Raw genomic sequence first — 19,719 nt, forward strand, 5'->3', positions numbered from 1 at the left:
TTAGCAAATGAACAGAATCAAAAAACAGAAATATTTTATGGGGAGTATTAGGAAGAGTTATATAATGCATTTTGTCCCCCTCAAATTTATGTAGTAAAATGTTAAAAGCATTTACATTGGTTGAATGATTATCTGCAACAACAGCCCTAATAAAAAATCCAGAAGTTATCAGTTGTAAAATACATTTTAGGATTTCCTGAGAAAGCCACTCACCGTTTATTGTTACTTCGGGACAAGCTTTAACAACTGCTGGTACTGTTTCTTTTAAGCCAGTAATCATAAATACCATTACTCCTTTATAAAGTTCATCATTTTCGTTTGCACCTATATAATCTCCACCGTGAAATTGTGTTCCTTTTTGAAGATACATTTCATCCACTAATAAAACACATTCTTTCGAAAGATGACCCGTCTCCAGTAGTTTTTTTGGCAGCTGTAATGGATCCCACACCACATGCTTGAATTTTTTCTAATAAAGAAAAAGATGGTAATGGAAATTTCTCAAGAAGTAATTTATAGGCTTGCCTTGATGTATATCGAATTAGTAAGGCATAACGTATTACGTCTGCAGAAAATGGAAGACCGCCTTTTGGTTTATAATATTGTCTTTTTTGTAACTCGTTTAATAGGGAAAACGAGTTTTCTTCAACTACATTTTTCATATATGTTGGGAAATTTTCTAACATGCTAAATTTAGTCAGTTTAGCACTGGTTCCTTGTGTAAACCATTGTGGTAATGGTACAAGGTTTCCATTATATTGAAGCTGGACATGAAGATTTTGATCAATGCGGGTACACTCTTTGATAGATGGAAAATGAGTTTTGAGATCAAATACAATTCTATAAATTAAAATATAATCTTGGTGTTTTTTAAATTGAAAACCAGACGGGCAGCATTTTTCAGTCAACTGTGTAAAATCCATTATCGTATCGGTTGAAAGAAAATCTTTTAGTTCATCCTTTTCAATTCGACATTGCTTGGGGGGTTTTCTAAAACTTGTTTGAGTTGGCAAAAGTGACGTTTTTATTATTTTTTTTGAATGAATTGTGTTGTAAATTCCAATTCAACTTTTTTTTTTTTTTCGTTTCAAAATGTATTTTTCCTCAATGTTTAATACAGAGAACTGAATTTTTCGTAGGGAACCAATCATTTCGATTAACAAATTTAATCCATTTTTCCATGAGATCTAATTTTCCGAAAGGAAAAGAAAATGGGGAAACCTTTTCAATATTGGTAGAATATCCACTGGAACAGCCAAATGCTACACATTTGTTAACCATTTTTTAAACAAAATTTTCACAAATAATTTTAAATTAAAATATAATTAATACGTTGCGTTAGCAGATAATAAGGAACTATGGAATTCTAAGAAAAACACTTAGGAGCTTAAAAAATCAAGAAAGGTAACTCTTGACTACTAATCATTTATGGTATTATTATAATTTTCTTTTACTGTAAACATGAATTTTTGTGTTGAAAACAAGTTTATAAATAAAAATAAGTCCTAATAAATTATCAGGAAATTTATAAATTATTTATTGAAGTTCAAAAAACATAATTCTTAAAGTTACGCCCCTTTTAATTTTTTTCAATTACCTAAGGGGTCATTTTGTTTATGTTAAACCACTTTCACTTTGTGGGCCTGTTTTGAGACCGGTGAAAAAGGTAGGTTATGGGGCCATGTATATTAGTAGGCCATGAGTGAACCCATCAAGGATGTTCCTTGACCGATACACCATTTACATATCACAGGTACATGTTTCGTTTGCAAACAGCAAATTATTTGCCTGCACAAAGTCCAGTCTTTGTATTGGTTTGCATTAAATAACATAGCTCATTCATATTCCAAGAATTAGAAAATGCTGGATCCATTTTCTAATCTTAGTGAAATGTATTATCGTAACACCAATTCCGGAGAAGTCAGAATAATCACTGATTATCTTCCCTTAACTCTTTAAAAAAACAAATTGCAGTAAAACGCAATAAAATTCCTAAAATTGAACCATGCTCTTTTCTCAAAAAAAAAAAAAAAAATTCTATTAGTAAATTGTTCGTAATTTAAAAATTTTATTTTCTCAACAAACAAAAAGTTTGTAAGTAAAAAGTTCTATTTATTTAAAAAAAAAAAAAAAAAAAAAAAAAAAAATTCTATTATTAAATTGTTTAGTTTTAAATAGTCACTTTCTGTTGCCTTTCTGACATAATTCCTCCCCAAAAATGGCATTGTCTGCTCTTGTCCACTGATTCGTTAGTTGCAGTTTTTCCACACTGTTCGAAATGTAGTAAAAGTGGATTTTCTTTAATTAAAAAAAAAAAAAAAAAAAAAATACAAAATGTAAAATATGCAAGTGTCCAAACAGTAGAAGCATGAACAACCAGCACAGCCAAACATTCTGAGAATTACTCAAACTAGTGCTATATCTTCGGTTTCCACTTTTTCTTTGCTGAGTAATCTGATCTCAGTATTTTCCTTGACTTTATGAAGTATTTTCTGTAAAAGAGCTTGGAGCGTAAGCAGTAAAAGCAACCGCAACCAGCACAATCAAACATTGTCGGACAACCACCGAAACTTGTGCCATATGTTCAGTGGCCACTCTTTCTTTTTCTTGAATTGATGAGGTATTTTCTGTAAAAGAGAAAAGTGTCTAGTGTTACGTTCAAATTGTGTAACTATTAAAAATATGGACGATATGAAATATATTAGGTTGTCCGGAAAATAATGGCCAATTTTAGAGAAAAAGGATTTATTAATAAAATAGGTGACACTAGACATTGAAATTAGTCAAAGTATGATCCTTAAACAGCCATGCATTTTTGCCATCTATCAACTAGATCATTTATGCCTTGTTGATAAAAATTCTTTGGCTTAGATGCTAAGAAATCTTTGAAAAAGGATTCGACCTCTGCATTAGATCTGAAAGTTTTGTTGCTTAAAAAAGCGGCTAAATGCTTGAAAAAATGGTAGTCCGTGGGTGAAAGATCTGGAGAATAAGGAGGATGTGGTAAAGTTTCGTATCCCAAGTCTGTGAGTTTCTGCAGTGTCATTCTCGCAACATGAGGCCGCGCATTATCGTGGAGCAGGATTGGACCACGCCTATTCACAAATGCAGGTCTCAATTTTTGTAAATGATGATGCATTTCTTCGAGTTGATTGCAGTAAACCTCTGCCGTGATGCTCTGATTAGCATCCAGAAAGCTGTAATGAATAACACCGATTGCACACCACCAAACAGTCAGCATAATCTTCTTTTTGTGAAACTTTGGCTTTGGAAAATGTTTGGGTGGTTCATCACAATCAAGCCATTGACCTGATCGTTTCCGATTATCATAAAGGATCCACTTTTCGTCACAGGTGACTATTCGGTCAAGAAATGGATCCTTAATGTTTCGCAAAAAGAGCATCGAACACACTTCAAAACGTCGAGCTTGTTGATTTTCATTGAGCTCATGTGGGACCCATTTGTCGAGCTTTTTCACCTTGCCAATTTGATTCAGATGGTCCGACGCTGTTAAACTGCTGACACAAAGTTCCCGATACATTTTCCTGACACTTTGCCGTGGATTTTGCTCAACAATGGCTCAAATTTTCATTGTCAAGATAAGATGGCCGTCCTCTACCTTCTTCATCTTTAAGGCTCTCATCACCACTGCGAAATTTCTGAAACCACCTTCGTACTGTTCTATCACTTGTGATGCCTTCTCCCCATGCCCTATTGATATTTGCAGTTGTTTGAGAAGCATTGTTACCAAGCTTAAACTCATGCAGGAAAAGTAATCGTAAGTCTTCTTTTCTCATATTCCAAATTATGGGCTCATTCGCTCATAAAATGTTTTCTGAAAGAAAAAAGTAAAAATTATTAAAGAGCACATATAAATCAATAATCATGTTGATGTTTACCTGAAATATAATAAAAATCCTATGATAAAATCCAATTTCAAAACAGACTTCCTGAAATGGCCATTATTTTCCGGACAACCTAATAGTTTCGGAAAATGATATTTTCCTTTATTTTCACCAATAACAAAAACAAATAAGGTGATTCACAAATATTTTCAACAATAACAAAAACAAATAAGGTGATTCACAAATATTTACAACAATAACAAAAACAAATAAGGTGATTCACAAATATTTTCAACAATAACAAAAACAAATAAGGTGATTCACAAATATTTACAACAATAACAAAAACAAATAAGGTGATTCACAAATATTTACAACAATAACAAAAACAAATAAGGTGATTCACAAATATTTTCAACAATAACAAAAACAAATAAGGTGATTCACAAATATTTACAACAATAACAAAAACAAATAAGGTGATTCACAAATATTTTCAACAATAACAAAAACAAATAAGGTGATTCACAAATATTTACAACAATAACAAAAACAAATAAGGTGATTCACAAATATTTACAACAATAACAAAAACAAATAAGGTGATTCACAAATATTTACAACAATAACAAAAACAAATAAGGTGATTCACAAATATTTTCAACAATAACAAAAACAAATAAGGTGATTCACAAATATTTACAACAATAACAAAACAAACAAAAAAAAAAAAAAAGTCAGTTAATAAAGATAGTTATTTTGGATTACTACTATCAATCACAAATTAAAATACGGCTAGTTGAAACTCGAGGTTTACATCTAGAATGAGGAGATGGAGGGTTACGAGGGTTAGGGAGATAGTCTCCATTAAGCACGACTACAGGCCAGTCTTCTAGTGATTATTCACTCTATTAACAACGAAATTCAATGACTATAAAAATTTCTTTTGTTTTTTTTTCTTTTAAAAGTTTGGTGTATGAGATTATTTCAAAATTGTATTTACCACTTGTCCAGAGGGTTTTTTCTGAAACTTTCCGTGGGTTGGAGAGATGTAATGTTTTTTTTTGTTTTTGTTTTTTTCTTTCTTTTTGGTTTGGATTCTTTCGGCTGGACGTATCCGTGAATCATAGACCAGAGTTATCTTGACGGTAACAAGTTGATAACTGGTTTGTTACCCTCTCCACTTTAATTTATATGATTTCTTAACCCTTTCTAGATTATTGCCAAACCCTCTGGGTCTTTCCAGATACTTCTAAAACTTCTACTCTTTCTCACTATACTCTGGCCTTTAAAACTATTTTGTGAATAAAAATTTTTGAGGTTTGATCATTAAGGGTGCCTAGAATATGATAGCACACACTTTAAACGGTTTTATTGATTTTTAATTATTTTATAAAAATGCTCCCTCATAACACTAGGCAATAGAAGCATCCACAACCAGCGCAACCACACACTCTCTGACTACTACTCAAACTAGTGCCATAGCTTCGGTTTCCGCTTTTTCTTTGCTGAGTAATCTGATCTCAGTATTTTCCTTGACTTTATGAAGTATTTTCTGTAAAAGATGCTGGAGCGTAAGCAGTAAAAGCAACCGCAACCAGCACAATCAAACATTGTCAGACAACCACCAAAACTTGTGCCATATGTTCAGTGGCCAATGTTTCTTTTCCTTGAATTGATAAGGTACTTTCTGTAAAATAAGCAAGTGTCCAAGCAGTAGAAGCATGAACCAGCACAACCACACACTCTGAGAATTACTCAAACTAGTGCTATATCTTCGGTTTCCACTTTTTCTTTGCTGAGTAATCTGATCTCAGTATTTTCCTTGACTTTATGAAGTATTTTCTGTAAAAGAGGCTGGAGTGTAAGCAGTAAAAGCAACCGCAACCAGCACAACCAAACATTGTCGGAAAACCACCGACACTTGTGACATGTAAAGTGGCCTCTCTTTCATTTCCTTGAATTGATGAGGTATTTTCTGTAGAAAAGACAGGAATCTAGGCAATAAAAACAGGTACAAAACCAGCGCAACCACAGACTCTCTGAAATTACTCAAACTAGTGCTATATCTTCGTTTCCGCTTTTTCTTGGCTGAGTAATCTTATCTCAGTATTTTCCTTGAATTTAGGAAGTATTTTCTGTAAAACAGGCAAGTTGACAGGCAGTAAAAGCAGCAACATCCTGCGCAATCACAAACTCTGAGAATTGCTACACTAGTGCTATATCTTCCGTTTACAATTTTTCTTTGAGTGATCTGATCTCAGTATTTCGTTAATTTATGAAGTGTCAGCAGTAAAAGCAACCGCAACCAGCACAACCAAACATTGTCGGACAACCACCTAAACTTTTGCCATATGTTCAGTGGCCACTGTTTCTTTTCCTTGAATTGATGAGGTACTTTCTGTAAAATAAGCAAGTGTCCAAGCCATAGAAGCAGGAACAACCAGCACAACCACACACTCTGAGAATTACTCAAACTAGTGCCATAGCTTCGGTTTCTGCTTTTTCTTTGCTGAGTAATCTGATCTCAGTATTTTCCTTGAATTTATTAAGTATTTTATGTAAAAGAGGCTGGAGCGTAAGCAGTAAAAGCAACCGCAACCAGCACAACCAAACATTGTCGGACAACCACCGACACTTGTGACATGTTAAGTGGCCTCTCTTTCATTTCATGAGGTACTGTAAACGAGACAAGTGTCTAGTGTTACATTCAAATTGTGTAACCATTAAAAATATGGACGATATGAAATATTGTTTTCGGAAAATGATCTTTTCCCTTATGTTCAACAATAACAAAAACAAATAAGGTGATTCACAAATATTTACAACGGTCGAGTTGAACAACTCACACCCCCCCTGTAATTTTTTTTACCGATAGTTTCATTAAATTCTTTTGCTGGATTTTCATTGATTACACACTAATCTAATAGATTATGAAAAAAAAAAAAAAATTTATCATTATTTCGACATTTGGAAGGGGTGCTCACTTTTTAGTTACAACGTTCTGGTAAACCGGTCACCCATTTTGTAACCATCGATATTTTTTTTTTTTTTTTCTCATAATCTGATAGATTAGTGTGTAAACCATATAAATCCAGCGAAAGATTTAATTAAAACTATCGGTGAAAAAAATTACAGGGGGGGGGGAGTTGTTCAACTCGCGATGTTTGTTTTTTATGAAATTGTTTTTTATAACAATGAATGGACATATTTTTTATTTTTTTTATTTTTTTTTTGTTTTATGAAAAGTTTCAATTTTTTTTACTTCGTTTTTATTTTTTCTGTTTTTTATAACAATGAATGGACATATTTTTAATTTTTTTTTTTTTTTTTTTTTTATGAAAATAAAGTTTCATTTTTTTTTTTTTTTTCTTACTTCGTTTTTATTTTTTTTGTTAAGGATTCAAGTCCTATAGATTTCACTGACATGTTGGAGAAATGTTTCAAAATTCTCCATCCCCTTGTCTGCTGTCATGTGGTATGCCTCCCGGTACATTGCTTCATCAACGTGGGACCATTTCATGTCTCCGGAAGACCCATAGATGTATTTTATGCATCTTTTAATTCTTGACCAGTACCCTTCAATACTGTTTGTGCAGACTTCAGTTACAGGGTCAACGAAATGTTCCGAATGGTTGACTGTCCCGTGCACATATCCAAGATTTCCTAAATTAGAATAGCTCCGCCACTGGTCTGTATAAATTGTTGACCCGACAGCAACACATTCCACAATTACTTGCTCCAATGTTCTTGCTGAGCGGTCCGAGATTCGCCGCAGGAATCCTTTCCTTTGGGTTCGGTCATAGAACCCTACAACCCATATCTGGTTTGTCACTCGGCCAATGTTATACTTCCTCTTAAATAATAGACTCTCGTCTATTTCTACAACATGTCCCAGACCGCCTAGCTTTTCCCAGTCTTTCAGCATTTTACTGGAGCAAATATCCCGGCAATACTGATACCACTGGATACATGTTTTCTCGCTAATGCCAATGGCGTTTGCCGACCCTGTAACAGGAGTTTGTGTTACAAAGTCGTATATTATTTGTAACAGTGTGGAAATGGTCACTTTTGCGTGTTCAAAAAATGTACCACTCTGTAATGATGTGATTTTTTTGCAGCGGCAGCATCTCCAACAGAAGCCATCCAGTTTGGCTTTCCCATATTTCTGCAGGGCCATGTCATGGCCACATGAACAAACCTTACTTTGCGCTATCAAATTCAAGAGGAAGGTAATTATAGTGGGGAAAATTAGACAAAGCAATAATCTTTTCTCGGAATTGAATATAAAATATAATATTCTAGACGTTTGGTCAAATGATAATCAAAAGTACTTTACCATTCGTCGTAGTAGTAGTGATGAAGCCAATTTGGGTAGTTGGTTGATTCTGGTGAGATGATGGTCGAATAGGGCGGGGGAAACAGGTTGAATTTGGTGAAAACTGGTTTGAAGTTAAAGTTCTTAAGATGCTCCTTGAACAAATTCGCCGGGGAGAGAGGCTGCCTGTGGAAGCTACTAGCTCACTCTCTCTCACTCCCCCTGTTAGGCTGTTACTCCCAGCCTTTTATATTCATAAAGGAGTGTATATTTCTTAGACCTTTTCTTTCCTTTTCTTCTTCCTCCTAACCATTCCTAATTCTATTTTTAGGGATGGGGACAACCTAAATGACCCTAGGTTCTCTACCCAGTCAATTCAAGGTCAAGTTAATACTACCCCTCTTGTTACAGTCAGTTAATAAAGATAGTTATTTTGGATTACTACTATCAATCACAAATTAAAATACGGCTAGTTGAAACTCTAGGTTTACATCTAGAACGAGGAAATGGAGGGTTACGAGGGTTAAGCACGACTACAGGCCAGTCTTCTAGTGATTATTCACTCTATTAACAACGAAATTCAATGACTATAAAAATTTCTTTTGTTTTTTTTTCTTTTAAAAGTTTGGTGTATGAGATTATTTCAAAATTGTATTTACCACTTGTCCAGAGGGCTTTTTCTGAAACTTTCCGTGGGTTGGAGAGATGTAATGTTTTTTGTTTTGTTTTTTTTTCTTTCTTTCTTTTTGGTTTGGATTCTTTCGGCTGGACGTATCCGTGAATCATAGACCAGAGTTATCTTGACGGTAACAAGTTGATAACTGGTTTGTTTCCCTCTCCACTTTAATTTATATGATATCTTAACCCTTTCTAGATTATTGCCGAACCCTCTGGGTCTTTCCAGATACCTCTAAAACTTCTACTCTGGCCTTTAAAACTATTTTGTGAATTAAAATTTTTTAGGTTTGATCATTAGGGGTGCCTAGAATACGATAGCACACACTTTAAACGGTTTTATTGATTTTTAATTATTTTATAAAAATGCTCCCTCATAACACTAGGCAATAGAAGCATTCACAACCAGCGCAACCACAGACTCTCTGACTACTACTCAAACTAGTGCCATAGCTTCGGTTTCCACTTTTTTTTTGCTGAGTAATCTGATCTCAGTATTTTCCTTGAATTTATGAAGTATTTTCTGTAAAACAGGCAAGTGTCCAGGCAATAGAAGCATCCACAACCAGCGCAACCACAAACTCTCTGAGAATTGCTACACTAGTGCTATATTTTCCGTTTACAATTTTTCTTTGAGTGATCTGATCTCAGTATTTTGTTAATTTATGAAGTGTAAGCAGTAAAAGCAACCGCAGCCAGCACAACCAAACATTGTCGGACAACCACCAAAACTTGTGCCATATGTTCAGTGGCCACTGTTTCTTTTCCTTGAATTGATGAGGTACTTTCTGTAAAATAAGCAAGTGTCCAAACAGTAGAAGCGTGAACAACCAGCACAACCACACACTCTGAGAATTACTCAAACTAGTGCTATATCTTCGGTTTCCACTTTTTCTTTGCTGAGTAATCTGATCTCAGTATTTTCCTTGACTTTATGAAGTATTTTCTGTAAAAGAGGCTGGAGTGTAAGCAGTAAAAGCATCCGCAACCAGCACAACCAAACATTGTCGGACAACCACCATTTTTTAAAAATTATTTTATAAAAATGCTCGCTCGTAACACCTCCCCCCTTTAAAGTAATAGTTTTGAAATTATAGTGAAAAACTTTTAAAGACGCAAACCGTCTATTTTATTATTCTTTTTTTTTTATTTTATTTTTTTTTTAATATTCTAGATAAGGCATCTGCAACGACATTGTTCTTTCCTTTAATATGTTTTATAATAAGGTCATATTCTTGTAGGAGCAGACTCCATCTTGTAAGTCTTTGATTTTTTGTGCACCATTTTGTTAGGAAAGTTAATGGATTGTGATCGGTATAGACCAAAACAGGAGAAACAGTAACATTTAGATAAAAGTCAAAATGTTGTAGAGTTGATCAATGCCGTGCTTAGGAACATTGCGCCCCCCCCCCCCCCCCCCGCAAAATGCGCTCTGTGGCCCCTACCGACACAATTCATCTTGCGCACCCGCCCCCCCCCCTTCAACATACTGAACCCACAATGAATGGTACTTTAAACAGAATAACATGCTCTTGAAAGAACGCAGATATTCCGTAATCATGAAAAAAAAACGAAGAAATCGAAAAATTGGTGTTTTGCAGCTAACCTTTTTAAAACCATTAGTTACTTTTTAGTAGTTCGCAACTATTTTTATAGTCATTTAGGAGCGTTTGGGCTCTCAATCTCCTACCAGTTTTTTTAAGGGATTTTCAAAAAATGTCAACCCAAATTTTAAAACTATTTTGCTACAGAAAGTTAGATATACTGTCCAAAATTAGAGTTTAGGAGTTTATTTCGAAAAGTGTTGGTATGGTGGAGGGGGGGGGGGCGAATTAAATCAAAACAACATTAAAAGTAACCAAGTCATTTTGAAATGTCTCGATCTAGGAGAAAGTCATTAAACACTAAAAAGCCTCTACATCCCCAGTCCCCAGATAGATACAAACTTAATAACTTATTAAAACATGCATTAATTTTTTTTTTGTTAATTTATCTCATACTTTTAGCGTGTTATCTGGTTAAAGTATTTCACTTAAAAGATAATTAATAAATGCGCTATTGCTGCATTAGGCGTGTCCAAAAAATAGCATTTTTATCCCCCCCCCTCAAGTTTAAACGTTTAGAAAAAAATATTAAAATTGAAAAATACTACTTTATAACCAATTCAATTTAAAGAAAAGAGATTAAACTTTAAAACAAAGAAAAGCCCCCCCCCAAATCACCATTAAGTATTTTAAAATTTAAATTACAAACGTAAATATTACAAATTCAAATTTGTCGCCATTTTGCATTTTTTTTCGTAAACAAGCAGAGAAAAGTTAATAATTTTGAATAACCTTCGATAAATGATATTATTTTTTTAAATAGTTACATCAATCACTAATAAGAGAGACTGTAGTAATTATTTACTTACCAAGCCGTAATTATACGTAGTAAATATCAAGTTAAACATGAGGTGTCATGATGTTTACTTTCTTTCTCCGGGGGGACTAATGTGCATACTCACACATGCATATTTTTTTAAAGAACAAGAGCTCCCGGCTACGTATGTGCCAAAGATGTTCATTGGTTCATTTACTCAAGTAAATTTCTTTCATTTTCTCATTGAGCATTTCTTTTTGTGCATACTAAAGCAACAGATTCAAATCGAAAGAAAACTTTGGCCAGTGTCGAAAAAATTAACAGTAAACTGTTTTAACCAAAATTGAAAATGGAATCGAAGAAAATTTATTTACCTACCATCTTTATGTTTAAAATTTCACTTTTCTGGCTTTCACTGTGGCGAACTGCTGTACTAAATTCTCTGTGTCAATTTCTCGGCTTAGTTCATGTTCAATGCTTATAACAGATAAGCCAGCCAGTCTTTCCTGAGACATTGAGTTCCGAAGAAAGTTTTTAATTAGTTTCAGTTTAGAGAAACTACGTTCACAGGATGCCACTGTAACTGGCAATATAGTTACAATTCTGAGTGCAACAGCTAAGTTGGGATATAAATCGACAAGTGTGTGTTTCATTATATAATTTATACATTCAATGGCGGAAAATGTAATGCACTTTTTATTGTCCATGAGATTGACGAAATTGATAATTTCTCTCTCAAGTTTCTCACAATCAATATCACCTTCTCCAATACCTTTTGCCAAAGCAGCACAACTGGACGGCAACATGTCTGATGTTATTGCCGATTTCATGTTACTTGCGCTACACAAAAACCCGTACTTTGTTTTGAAATCGTTCATATTTTTAAAACGTTCCTGGAGACTTTGTGAAATTGTATCTACAAGTGGATAGAAAAATTCTCGGCGAAACACTTCTTCACCAGTCTGATGATCTGACTCATCTGACGATTCGTAGCTGAAAAGACATATTTTTTTTCTTCTCCTTGGTTCCGGATAGGCACGATCTACTTCAAGTTCATCAGCTAATTCTTTTGCTTTCCCTTCAGCTATTGCCACTCCTCCATGTCTGTACTGTGAAACAAATGACATGCCAGCCTCGATGTGAGAAATTTGGTCATTGATGCATATTGAAGGACTCTGTAGCGCTTTGCTTATTATGTTTATTTGAAAAAGCAAGTCATACCATGTAATCAAACAAACCAAGAAACGCCAGCTCCTGACTTCAATGGCTAAAGCTCGACATTCCGTGCTAATAAATCCATCTCGATTATCTAAAGACACTCTAACTCTTCAATCGCTTCCAAAATTTCTGTTGTCTGAAAACGTAATGATTTTACAGCTTCTACCTTTGCTTCCCATCTTGTGTCAGGAAGGCTTTTAACTGTAAAGTGGGTCACGTGTTTCTTCAGAATAACCCATCGCTTCGTTGACGTGGCAAACAAATTATAGATACGTTGCAGATAGCCAAAGAAAGAAATGGATGTAATTGACGACCTTGCAGCATCAGCAATTACTAGATTAAGTCGATGACTGGCGCATGGCATGTATGCAGCTTTTTTATTTACTTCCAAGAAGCGTGCCTGCACTCCATGGTTTTTTCCTCGCATGTTAGATCCGCTATCGTAACCCTGGCCACGGCAGTCTTCTATGGCAACGCCATATTTGGACAGGAAGTTGATAATGCTGTCAAAAAGGCCTTTTCCAGTTGTATCATACACATCAAGAAACTCAACGAAGTGTTCAAAAATTTCTGCTCCAAATCCTTCTTCCCCGAAGAACAATACTTAGTTGGTCTGTGTGACTGATATCGGGTGTACAATCTAGTATTATGCTATAATATTTTGATGCAAGAACTTTGGAAATGATTTTGTCCCGTATTGACTTAGCAAGAAGTTCGATAAGTTCATTCTGAATGCGGTTGCTCAGATAATGATCACTCAATTCATGACTCTTAGCGCGTCTAACATGTTCAGACAAGACAGGGTCAAATTTTGCTATTAGCTCCACTTCTCCAAGAAAATTTCCATTTCTGGTGTCACCAAACTTTTCATTTGTGCCACGCAAAGCTAAATTTCTTTCAGCCAAAAATTGAATTATATTGAGTAAACGAAATAAAACTGCTCTCCAATATGTCTGCTCTTCCTGAATCAGTTTACTAGATTGTAAGCCAATAGAGTTGCCTGACCGTTTATCATGCCACACCATCATGCATTCCTTATGATGAGTTGATTGTTCATGTGTCTACAGAGTTTTTGACAGACGGCTCCACAGGTTACCAAATCCTTGGGCCGAAGACAGGCCCCCACGACTTTTGCTTTCACTACTGAACAAACGGCAGGCAAAATAGAACTCGATCTGTAGACTTCGAGTAAACAAGCCAAGAACGTCTAACAGTTTCATTATTTTTTAGTGTCAAATAATAGTTCTTTTCAGAAAACTTCCGTGATGGGTTTTCCTGGTTTAATGGGAAATCATAATCTGTCAGCTGGACGGGACCCTTCGAAACCAAATTAATACGCTGTCTTTCATTTAATTCTTTCCAATCAGCAGGATCATCAGAGACACGACAAGGCACATAACTTGGATCAGTATGCTCGAACGTTGAATGGGTGGGCCATTGCTCATCTGGCACTTCACTTTTAGACTCAAAATCAGAAACGGATTGTGTGTCAACGCCAGTGTTATTAGGTATATGTAACTGCGAGATGTTTGAAGAGAAAAATTCAGATATCTTGTGAGTCTTTTCAATAGCATTTGCAACTCTCTGTATTTTCAACTTTCTTTTCTGGGATCCGCTGAATTCGTGAGCACGTTTCATTTTAGATTAGACTCAATATTCAATAATAATTAGAATACTATCAAGCAAAACAAATAATCCACTACCGGAAATGGAAACAAGTATGTGATCTTTGATTAACGCTGTTTTGTTAAATAAATGTTACTGATATAACAGGTAACGAAGTGTCTGTGTACTGTCACTAATGTTACAGGCCAAGTGAATTGAATCCAAGCTCGAGGTAAAAAAAAGAACATTAGTAATAATGTGTATAAAAAACTGTATGTAGGAATTGGCGTTAATTTGCAAATAGGGTTTCAAACAGCAATGTATATGTATCTAAAGATTTTCATTGAAAATTCAAATAAACAGTTCAATAAAAAAATATATTCGTATTGGCAAAAAGGACGTCTATTGCCAGTATTTAGTCTTTCATTTTAAATTTCTTTAAAATAAAAAAGAAAATTGAAATCCACTTACGGTTATTTTAAAGCCAAAATTTCTTTTTCAGTTTTTTTTTTTTTTTTTTTTTTTTTTTTTTTTTTTTTTTTGTCTTTTTTAGTTTGAAAAGTAAACTTGATCAGAAAAATGTAAAATATAGTAGCGTATTATGATCACGGGTTACGGACAAAACGAAGACTGCTAATGAAAAATTAAAGTAAATAAAATCACGCATGCGTAGAAGAATCCAATGAGCCAAAATATTTAAAACCATAAAAGAAATAAGCATTAAGAAATAAATAAAAAAATCTAAATTAAAAAAAAAAAACATTAAATTTTATCACAAGGGTAAAACCACAATGAAAAAAGAGCTAAGCAGTACCCAACCTTAACTATTAATACTTATTCATTTTTTCACTTTCTTTTGACATCCAAATATAAAATTCTATTTAATAAAAAATGACTGAGAGGTGTGACATAATTTTCTTTTAAGTTATTTTAACCATTACTTAAAAGGTCAAGAACTTTTTTTTTTCTTTTTTTTTTTTTTTTTTTTTTTACAAAGGCATCACCACTTATCAAGGCTGAAAGGCCACTCGAGGGTAAGGGTTAAAGAATGTACAGTAGACAATAAAATAATCGTTAGTAATGGAAATTCAGTAAATTTAACTTATATGGAACGGCTCATCAAGAACTTGTTTAAGTTAGACTTGAAGACAACCATATTGTAGTCAGCTGGAAAGCAGGAAAACGGAAGACAATTCCATAGGTGTGCAGTTCTAAGAAAGAAGCTTTGTTCATGGAATCTACGTTTAGGGTTAGGCACAGATAAAGAGTGGGGGAAATTATTGATAGTGTTTTCTGCTAGACGGGTGTTTCTTGTGAAAGTTTGCCGGGGGGGGGGGTCATAGATTGGAGCTCAGTCAGCACTTGCCATGAAAATAACAATAAAGCAGAGAAACACCTGCAACATCTGTGTGAAATAGGTTGCAGGGAAGAGAAAAGGACATCCCCTACGAGGCTACAAAGTCTATTTTGAACTCTATCAAGGCAGGATAAGTTCTTTCTAGCAGCTCCTGCCCAGATGTGGGAACAGTGCTCCATCCTTGGACATACCTGGCTCTTATTTAGAGAATTGCATCAGCAGTGAGATATCTACTGGATCAATAGGATTCCACCATTTTTTCAGCGGTCTTTGCAACGGATTTAATGTATGTGTTCCATATCAGATCAGGAGTAAATGAATTTAACTTTAAGAAATTTAGAAGAAAGTATTTAAAAAAAAAAAAAAAAAGTGAAATGAATTTACTTTCTTACAACAGCTAATTTGCAATTTGTATTAAAAATCACTCTTCCACCCCTTTACAAAAATTTCAGAGGGTGTACAATAAAAATTAGAACAGAAAATCATTAATCTACAGGGTTACCAAAAAGATGCATACCCATAAAAATTTCAATTGTGGCTTTGATCAAACAGCTATTTATTTCAAATTACAACCACATATTATTCAGTTTATGGAAGACCATTCACTAGAGTTTCAGCTATTTCTGTCAATTTTTAGTAAACTTATGGCTTTCCCAAGATATGTTCCAAATGTCCATTTCGTTGCAAGCAAACCTATACTCTTCTGGCAAAGTTGTCAATCACTTTTACACACTCCTCTTTCAGGATGGCTCTTATTTTTGCTGTGATGGCAGTTTTCAGTTCCTCAATTGTTTGTGGATTTTCCTTGTATACATTGTCTTTGAGGAAACCCCACAGAAAAAAAATTTGGGGGGTTAAGATCTGGTAAGCGCGGGGCCCATTCCACATCGCATCTTCTGCTTATGAGTCTCTCTTCGAACCTCTGCCTCAACCAAGCAAGGGTTTCGTTGGCGGTATAAGGTGTGGCCCCGTCCTGCTGAAACCATTGTGAAGCTCTCAGAACCCCCTCTCCGGCATCCCAGCGATGCCCAGTACTTGTTCAGAACAGCCATGTAGCGCTCCTTGTTGGCTGTCTGAGATAGGCCGTCATCATCTTCGAACCAAAAAGGTCCGATGATGCCGTGCTTGCTCATGGCCACCCAGGCAGTACATTTAATGGAATGAAGGGGCCTCTGAAGCACTGTCTGGAACCTCCGAACCCCAAAAAACATTGTTTTTGCTATTGACGTGCCCAGAAAGCAAAAAATGGGCTTCATCTGAGAACCAGACTTTCTCAAGAAAGTTTCCGTCATTTTCAAGCACATTACAGAACCATTCACACATTGTTACTCGCTTTTCCTTGTCAGCATCAGTTAGTTGTTGCTTTACTTGAATCTTGTATGCGTATAGGTGCAGATCAGACGTAAGAACACGTCGCAGTGACTCCCTTGTCATTACGAGTTCTTGGCTGCGTCTACGCACTGATTTCTGAGGGTTGCGTTCTACTGAGTTCCTCACTGCAGCAATGTTTTCTTCTGTCCTTGCACTCTTTTTCCTGCCTGAATAAGTTTCCCCTGTGGCTTTAGAATATAAGTTCACTAAAGTCCCAGCTCTCTGAACTTCGTAACCCACCTAACAATCGTTGATTTTGATGGAAAGTTGCGACAATGAAAACGTTTTCGAAACTGAATCTGTACACTCTGGTATGATTTGGTAAAAAAATATTGTTCCATGGAGAATGTCTTCTGCTGAATTGTCCAACACATTTTTGGGGCAACTAATGCTGCAAACGATCATTCATAGGTTCACCTATCACGTCCTGCAACAGAAAAAAACATTCGTTAAGAAATGGATTTTTTTTATGGAATAAAACATGGGTACGCATCTTTTTGGGTCACCCTGTATATTCTTCAACTGTAGTAAAAAAAAAAAAAAAAAAAGTTTTAATTCTAATGCGTACATTAATTTTTAAATATTTAAAATAACTTTGGGGCAGAGAGGGGTGGGGTCAAGTCCAAGAAAAAAATATTTTCCAGATAGAAACTGACAAATATTTCCAGAAAATTACAAAAAAAAATATATTTTAAGTTGAATAAAAGCCTTAGTTTTTAAGATTTTCAAAGAATTAGGTGTAAAAGTGTCACTCATATTTTTTGTATGCAGGGGCAAAAAAAAAATTCACATAACGTTTATATAATAGCCGATAAGGTTTATAGCTATTAATTCATTTTGTTATTATTATTCTTTAATTCTGGTGATTAAAATTATCTTCCTTCGGATTTAAGTACGTTTCCATTCAGGTACAGCAGGGTGAAGTTTAAATTCGAATCCAACAGCGAAAATTTAGTATATACATAAATATATAACCTCCCCCTCCTTTTTTTTTTTTTTTATATCCAACGGTTTACAACCTGAAGTTTGGAGTGCAGCCAGCCGTCACATACGCTGTTATCTCCCTCCCTCAAATTCTGCAACTCATTTTATTTTATCGTCGATTTTCGACCATGGCTAAGAAGTTATACTTGATCTGATTGGCCGGATCTCGACCAATTATGTTACTGTTTACTATCCTCGTCACCGTCATCATCATCACTATTAATACAGTGTTCACTGATATTATATTGGTTCGCGACGATATATATATATATATGATATGATATACGAGAGAGAGAATGTGTGTGTAAAAAATATGTATACAGAATGTTTTTTAAAAACAACTTTTCAAATGCTATTTGTAGCATTCTTCGTGTCATATATATATATATATATATATATATATATATTAGTGTTGGGCCAATGAATCGGAATTGGAAAAATCAGAATATTTGAGAGTATCGGATTCCAATTCTTTATAAATCTGTAAATATTTAACTATGAAGTTATTTTTTCATGATTACCGTAAAAATGTGTTAAATATGCAGATATTTTCTCAAACATAATATGGGGGAGAATCTATTGATCTTACTTTTCCTGGTATTTTAAAAAGCAATAGATATTTATTATTGTATCATTACAACCAACAGTAGAAGATTTTGTTTTTAACAAAATTGAAAAATAAGACAAAGGAATAGTTTTTAGTATTGGAAATTAGGCACTCATATTTTTTTTTTATATATATCAATACCCCAAAAAGTTCAGATTTATCATCCCAGCACTAATACGTATCTTATATTATATTTAATAAATAACAAAAATATAAAAGCTACTTAAACATACACATAAAGATATTATTTTAGTAATATTTATTTTACATATACATTCCTTTCAACAGGCATGAATGTATCCGGTTGACATGTTAATAAGATTTAAAATTCTGTGAAATGTTATATTTAAATGGATTTTGATATTTTATTGTAAAATGAAAATTTTTATGAATTGAACATTTTGTAACCTGTGATGTTATTTTTTAAAAAATTATTCATAAGATTTATTTTTCTTGAATAAAAACATATATAAATCTCAATTTTTCTTTTTGTTTTTCTTTAATTTACAAGTTCCAAAAGTAATGCATGTTTTTTTTTTTTTTTTTTTTTTAATTAAAAAAAAAAAAAAAGTTGTAAAACTTTGAAGACAGGAGTAGTACCATCAAAATGAGGTACCTTTTTGTGCTCCATTATTTATTTTTCTACATGGTTTCCACCATCCTCAATGCTCTTTTGCCAGCAATGGGATGATGGCTGTTCTTGGGCGTCCAGAATGCACTTTGTCACTCACATCAACAAATCCATCCAATTGTGCTGATAACTACAACTCCATAAATGTTCAACACGTCTGTGAATGTTGATTGATCCAATTTTTTTCTGCATGAAGGAATTCTTAGATGCATTTCTGCTTCTGACCGATTTCAGTGGCAGGTTGCTTTCTGAATCTCGCACCATCAATAGCTGCAACAGATATGAAATTTTCAGGTCATGGATGCATAAGTTCAGTCAGCATAACAATGCAATTGGCAATACCCTCTGATCCATTCGGGTAGAATAAAACCTAGGAGGCATTACTTTTGGAACAACCTTTTTGTGTTCTGTTGATCAACTAAGATGTGTTTGCATTAAAGTATCCAGAATGGCAAGTCATTGACATTTTTGTCAACAATACTTAGAATCACCACTTATCAAGGCCCAGAGGCTACTCGAGGATAAGAGTATATATATATATATATATATATATATATATATATATATATATATAAGGGTCAATGTGATTATGGCGTAGTAAACATAAGTAGTGGGAATTTTGTAAATTGGATTACTTAGGTGGATGGGTCATCAGGAACTTGTTTACATTGGACTTGAAGACAATCAGATTTTAGTCAGCTGGAAAGCAGGCAATCGGAAGAGAGTGCCATAGGTGTGAAGTTCTAA

The 19,719-nt window shown here is 34.3% G+C and overlaps 1 protein-coding gene across 1 annotated transcript; it reads right to left on the reverse strand.

The window, feature by feature from the left end:
* Positions 1 to 12,977: 12,977 nt before the first annotated feature.
* Positions 12,978 to 13,442, reverse strand: LOC145288151 (zinc finger MYM-type protein 1-like). Its single transcript, XM_080136210.1, has one exon. It carries the CDS (start codon positions 13,440 to 13,442, stop codon positions 12,978 to 12,980), a length of 465 nt encoding a protein of 154 aa, XP_079992336.1.
* Positions 13,443 to 19,719: the final 6,277 nt, after the last annotated feature.

This window comes from Euprymna scolopes, chromosome 11 (assembly GCF_053919585.1).
Source record: "Euprymna scolopes isolate OS-2025 chromosome 11, ASM5391958v1, whole genome shotgun sequence".
Taxonomy (NCBI): domain Eukaryota; kingdom Metazoa; phylum Mollusca; class Cephalopoda; order Sepiida; family Sepiolidae; genus Euprymna; species Euprymna scolopes.

Bases quoted from the DNA above. Each gene is read 5' to 3' on its own strand.
- LOC145288151 (XM_080136210.1), bottom strand. From the start codon at position 13,442: ATGGTGTGGCATGATAAACGGTCAGGCAACTCTATTGGCTTACAATCT.